The following is a 6,305-nucleotide window of genomic DNA, read 5'->3' as shown; positions in this document are numbered from 1 at the left end:
GGGTTATTGGGTAATTTAATGGATTTTTGTTGTTTTTAATGACTGATTCAAGGATGTTCAATTTTTCTTGAATTTCTAATTGGTTCTGTTGTAAGTCTTTTTGTGGGATGTTTTTGTATAGATTATCAAAATAAGTTTTCCAAATTCCTTCATCTTGTATGGCTAATTCTTGTGGCTTTGTCATGCTTAAATTGTTCCACATGTCCAAGAACTGATTTGGTCAATTGCATTTTCAATTTCATCAAGTGTCTTGTTGGTATAATTCAATTTATTTCGTTTCAGTGTATGTTTATTCTGTTTCAGAGTTTCAAAGTATTCATAGCGTAGCTCTGGGTTGTTTTGCTGCTCATGTTTTTCATTTGACTTTTGTCTTAGGTGTTTTCTAATTCCTAATCATTTCTAATAACCTTCGTAATCAAACCATTTTTCAGAAACATTTTGTATTTTGTTTCTGATGTTGAATTTCTTTTGTTTTCTCAAATTTGATTTCAATGCTGCTTTTTGGAATATGCAAATGATGTTTTGAGTAGCCGAATTGACACCTTCTTTATTGTTTTGGTATTGTGAGTTATTGAAGAACTGTATAGAGTTCATCGTTTAATTTGAGTTCAATGTTTCAATGAATCTCTCTGCACTGTTTTGAGCCCATCTGTACGATTGGTTTATGTTGTAGAGGTTATTGTGCTGTTTTTTTAAATTAATATTTTCAGTTAATTTCTTCAGAAACACGTTGATCTGACTGTGATCTGACAATGGTGTCTGTGGTCTGATAGTGAATGCACTAATGGAGGAGGGGTCAATGTCAGTGATGGCATAATCGACAATAATTGTCCCAAGAGCTGAGCAGTAAGTAAAGCAAACTTAAGAGTCACCTCTGACTCTACCCTTAAGCATATACAGGGCTAAGGCTTAACAGAGAAGCACTAACTCCTTCCCAAGTTTTTGGTCAGGACTGTTTCTATTATTTATAATAGGGCTGCTGTACAAGGAGGGGTGTCCAAATATGTGGTTACCTCCCGCATCAGATGTAGTCAGCCTCAGAACCTGTTCTTGCATTGAAATCTCCACAAAGAAGCACTTTACCCTCTGCCTGAAATGTACTGATTTCTGTATGGAGATTGTCAAAAAACTGATCATCATAATATGATGAATCTGAAGGAGGAGCATAAGCTGCACATATGTACATGTGTCATTGTCACAATAGATTGTACCTTTGTTAAGTTTTAGCCAAATGTGATTAGTACCTTTTTTCATTTCATTCAGTGCTAAGTCCTGCTTATGCCAAATGATGAATCCATGAGTCCCGGCCCCGTTTAACATTTTTATGTTTGATTGATGGCAGTAAACTTTCTCTATAGCCTGAGGGACACTGAGTATCTATGTCTCCACGACACCATGTTTCCAGTAGGATTATGATGTCCTGTCCCTTGATGTTTTTAATCAATTCTGTATTTGTTGTCATATAACCAAAATGTGAATAGCATAGGCCCTGGATATTCCAAGAGCTGATAGTTAATGATCTCACTTATAATAAGTGATATTCACTGGTTTGAGTAAAGTACATTGAAAAAACAAAATAATTATATATGTATATATATACACATATACACAATATATATATATATATATACATATACACACACACCTCTCTCTTTCTCTCTCACCTTTCTTTCTCTTGCTCTCTTTCTCTCTCATTCTTTCTTTCTCGCTCTCTCCTTCTTTCTTTTCTCTCTCTCTTGCTCTCTTTCTCTCTCTCTCTATGGCTTTCTTTCTCTTTCTCTCAATTCAATTCAATTCAATTCAATTTGATTTATTGGCATGATGTAACAATGTACATATGTCACGGTTCATGAATCCACTGCCTCCCTCTCTCTCTCTCTTTCTCTTTCTCTTTTTCTCTCTCTCTCTCTCTCTCTCTCTCTCTCCCGTGTTTGTGTGGGCGTGGTTCCCAATCTCGGCCTGATTGTCTGCGCCAGCTGGAATCACTTATCTTCCCTTTATATGTTCTGTAACCAGTGTTTCTTGTTGTCAGATCATTGTTACTTCCCTGAGGTTGTGTCGTGTGTCTGGGCTCTTTCTCTCGGCGCCCTTGTGTGGATTATCTTCTGGGCTCCTTCCTACCCATCCGGACACATTCCCCTGGATTTCTCAGCACGCTATCATCGGTATATGCGCCCTAGTCCCTGGGTCGGATTCCGTCTGAGTACAGTCTGTCTGTCCTGTTGCTGCTGTAAACTGTATTTCATTAAACCATCGTTGCTTGCATCTTGCATCCGCCTCTGTGTTGTCACAGAATGATCTGACCTTACCATGGATGCAGCGAGTTCAACGAGTCTGACCGAATTCATTTCCCGCAGTATCACGAGAATGGATCAACAAGAGGAGAACATCTCCAGCACAGGTCGGGCAGTACAAGCCCTTGCGACGCAGGTATCCCAGCTGACCCAACAATTACAACATCTGAGGGGTCTCGCTGCGCCACCTACACCGGCAGTTCAACCCGCCCCGCCAGAGCCGGATTCCCAGCTAGAGCCACGGCTACCGACACCAGAGGGTTATTCAGGTGATCCTGACTATTGCAGAGCTTTTCTTACGAGATGTTCCATGCATTTCTCGTTGCAGCCACGGACCTTCAACCGTGAACAGTCTAAGGTAGCATTCGTACTCACACTGCTATCAGGCAAAGCGGCTCTTTGGGGAACGGCGGTGTGGGCGAACCAGGACCCATGCTGCACCTCTTTCCAGACACTCTCCGAGGAGATGAGAAGGGTCTTCGATCGGGCCGTGGCGGGTAGGGAGGCGGCCAGACTACTCGCTGACCTTCGCCAAGGAGACCGTTCAGTATCGGAATACTCCATCCAATTCCGCACTCTGGCCGCAGAGTGTCAGTGGAACGAGGAGGCGCAGTGGGACATGTTCCTGCATGGGCTGGAGGACCGGATCCAGAAGGAGATCTATGTTCTGGACCTTCCCAGGAGTTTAAATGGACTAGTGGAACTAGCCTTGAGGGTCGACGCTCGTCTGAGTCGTATTGGCCGCCGAGCATGCCCTAACAGACCGTATAACGACACGGAGGGCTGGCATGCCAGCGGCGGGAACACGGCCAGTTCAGCCTCCGCTCACGAACCCATGCAGCTGGGGAGAGCTCGCCTCTCCCGGGAAGAGAGGGAGAGGCGGAGATCCCAAGGACTCTGTCTCTACTGTGGTAGAGCGGGCCACTTTATCCACTCCTGCCCGGTAAAAGATCAGGCCCGGTAGTAAGTATGAGGCTACTATCGGGTGGTGTCACCACAGAGAAGACCTCATCATCTACTCTCCTCCCGGTAAGACTAAGATGGGCCACCCACACGCACGACACCCAAGCCTTACTGGACTCAGGAGCAGAGGGTAATTTTATGGACTTCAAGCTCGCTCACAAACTCCAGATTCCTATCACCTCACTCACGCACAAGATATCCGTCAACGCTCTCAATGGTCAAGAACTCCCCAACATTTCTCACACCACTGAACCTATCACACTCATCACTTCTGGCAATCACACTGAGACACTATCATTTCTACTCATGGACTCACCCCTTGCACCATTAGTTCTCGGCCATCCTTGGCTCACCCAACACAACCCCAGAGTTGACTGGGGTCATAACTCTATATCCATGTGGAGTAACAAGTGTCTTGAGTCCTGTTTAGTGTCTGCTTGTTCATCTGTGTCTGATTCTGTGTTTCTAGAGGAGGCAGTGGATTTGTCTAACGTGCCCGTTGAATACCTCGACCTGAAGGAGGTGTTCAGCAAGTCCCGTGCTGCTTCTCTTCCTCCGCATCGTCCCTATGACTGTGCAATAGATTTATTGCCAGGTGAGTCTCCGCCTAAAGGCAAGTTATATTCACTCTCTGTTCCTGAGAGGGAGGTTATGGAGAGATACATCTCTGATTCTCTGGCCTCTGGATTCATTCGTCCTTCCTCTTCTCCAGCGGGGGCGGGGTTCTTCTTTGTGGGGAAGAAGGACGGATCTCTGCGTCCTTGCATTGATTACCGTGGGTTGAATAACATCACAGTGAAGAATACCTATCCCTTACCGTTGATGTCCTCAGCCTTTGAAAGGTTACAGGGAGCATCCGTGTTCACTAAGTTGGATTTACGTAATGCATATCATTTGGTTCGCATAAGGAGGGGGGATGAATGGAAGACCGCGTTTAACACCCCCAGAGGGCACTTCGAATATTTGGTCATGCCTTTTGGGCTATCCAACTCCCCAGCGGTTTTCCAGGCACTCGTCAATGACGTGCTGAGAGATATGATTGATCAGTTCATATATGTTTACCTGGATGACATACTGATTTTTTCTTCTTCTCTCCAGGAACACGTTCAGCACGTCAGACGAGTGCTTCAGAGGTTGTTGGAGAATGGACTTTTTGTCAAGGCGGAGAAATGCATTTTTCATGCACAATCCGTTCCATTCCTAGGTTACATCGTCTCGACTGAAGGTATTCACATGGATCCTGACAAGGTTAAGGCTGTGGTGGATTGGCCAAGCCCAGATTCCCGTAAGGCCCTACAGAGGTTTCTGGGATTCGCCAATTTCTACCGGCGTTTCGTTCGCAACTTTAGCCAGATAGTCGCTTCTCTTACCGCCTTAACCTCCCCCAGAGTGACGTTCAGGTGGTCCGATACAGCCGAGGCTGCATTCGCCAAACTCAAGAGCCGCTTTGTTTCGGCCCCCATCCTCATAGCTCCCGATCCCTCGCGTCAGTTCGTGGTGGAGGTGGACGCTTCAGAGGTGGGGGTAGGTGCGGTACTTTCCCAACGTTCCTCTTCTGACGACAAGATGCACCCTTGCGCGTTCCTGTCCCATCGGTTATCACCTGCGGAACGCAACTACGACATTGGCAACAGAGAGTTGTTGGCAGTGAAGTTAGCACTGGAGGAGTGGCGCCATTGGTTAGAGGGTTCGGGGGTACCTTTTATAGTTTGGACCGATCACAAGAATTTGGAATATATCAGAACCGCCAAGCGACTCAACTCCAGGCAGGCGCGGTGGGCACTCTTTTTCGGACGTTTTGACTTCTCTCTCTCGTATCGCCCGGGTTCCAAGAATGTCAAACCCGATTCCCTTTCTCGCATTTTTGACCATTCCGAACGCCCATCCACTCCCGAGTGCATCCTACCCGGGACCCTAGTGGTCTCCACACTCACATGGGAGGTTGAATCGAGGGTCAAAACGGCCTTAGAAGGGGTAAAGCCTCCGCCCGGTTGCCCGCCTAATCGGTTGTTTGTGCCGGAGGGGTGTCGGTCCGATGTTATTCGGTGGGGGCATTGCTCCAACGTAGCGTGTCATCCAGGAGTCAGCCGCACTAGCTTTTTGGTTAAGCAACGCTTTTGGTGGCCAAAGATGGCTCGTGACATTCACAGTTTTGTCTTGGCTTGCTCGGTTTGTGCCACTGGGAAGACTTCTAATCGACCTCCAGATGGGTTACTCCAACCGCTGTCGGTCCCTTCGAGACCCTGGTCCCACATCGCGCTAGATTTTGTTACCGCCCTCCCGCCCTCCCAGGGCAAGACGGTTGTTTTGACCGTGGTGGACCGGTTCTCGAAGGCGGCTCATTTTATTCCCTTGCCTAAATTACCATCTGCCAAGGAGACAGCGGTAACTGTCGTGGATCACGTCTTTCGCTTACATGGCCTGCCGATGGACGTAGTTTCTGACAGGGGGCCCCAATTTGTGTCCAAGTTTTGGCAAGAGTTTTGTAGGTTACTGGGAGCAAGTGTTAGTCTGTCTTCAGGGTTTCATCCCCAGAGCAACGGTCAAACGGAGAGGGCCAACCAAGATTTGGAGAGAGTGTTGCGATGTTTGGTTTCTAAGAATCCCTCTTCCTGGAGTCAACAAATCTCTATGGTTGAGTACGCTCACAATTCGTTGCCAGTGGCAGCCACGGGTCTCTCTCCGTTTGAGTGTAGTTTAGGTTACCAGCCACCTATCTTTCCCAGTACGGAGTCCGAGGTCACTGTTCCCTCCGCTCACGCTTTCATCCAGAGGTGCCGTCACGCATGGAGCAGAGCCCGTGAGACTCTTCTCCGGGTGGGGGCGCGCACCAAGGCTAAGGCCGATCGCCGCCGGTCGAAGCCTCCGGTATATGTCGTTGGCCAAGGAGTGTGGCTTTCTACTAAGAACATTCCACTCCGATCCGTTTCGAACAAGCTTGCCCCCAAATTTATCGGCCCGTTCAAAGTCACCAGGATCATTAGTCCGGTGGCGGTCCGGCTCAAGCTTCCTCCGGCGTATAGGAGAATTCATCCTACCTTTCATGTG

General features: G+C 47.4%; 1 protein-coding gene across 1 annotated transcript in view; it reads left to right on the top strand.

Annotated features, from left to right (window-relative positions):
- Nucleotides 1-2,367: 2,367 nt before the first annotated feature.
- LOC120022396 overlaps nt 2,368-6,305 on the top strand; it is a 51,067-nt gene continuing 47,129 nt past the window's right edge. The window contains exons 1-4 of the mRNA XM_038966285.1: nt 2,368-2,430; nt 2,623-3,237; nt 3,705-5,377; nt 5,984-6,125. Of these exons, the coding sequence (XP_038822213.1) occupies nt 2,368-2,430; nt 2,623-3,237; nt 3,705-5,377; nt 5,984-6,125 (2,493 nt within the window). The remainder of the gene's footprint in view (nt 2,431-2,622; nt 3,238-3,704; nt 5,378-5,983; nt 6,126-6,305) is intronic.

The sequence above is a fragment of the Salvelinus namaycush genome, chromosome 27, assembly GCF_016432855.1.
Source record: "Salvelinus namaycush isolate Seneca chromosome 27, SaNama_1.0, whole genome shotgun sequence".
In the NCBI taxonomy this organism is placed as follows: Eukaryota; Metazoa; Chordata; class Actinopteri; order Salmoniformes; family Salmonidae; genus Salvelinus; species Salvelinus namaycush.
The sequence above is the reverse complement of the archived record's forward strand: the minus strand, read 5'-3'. Positions and strand labels throughout refer to the sequence as shown.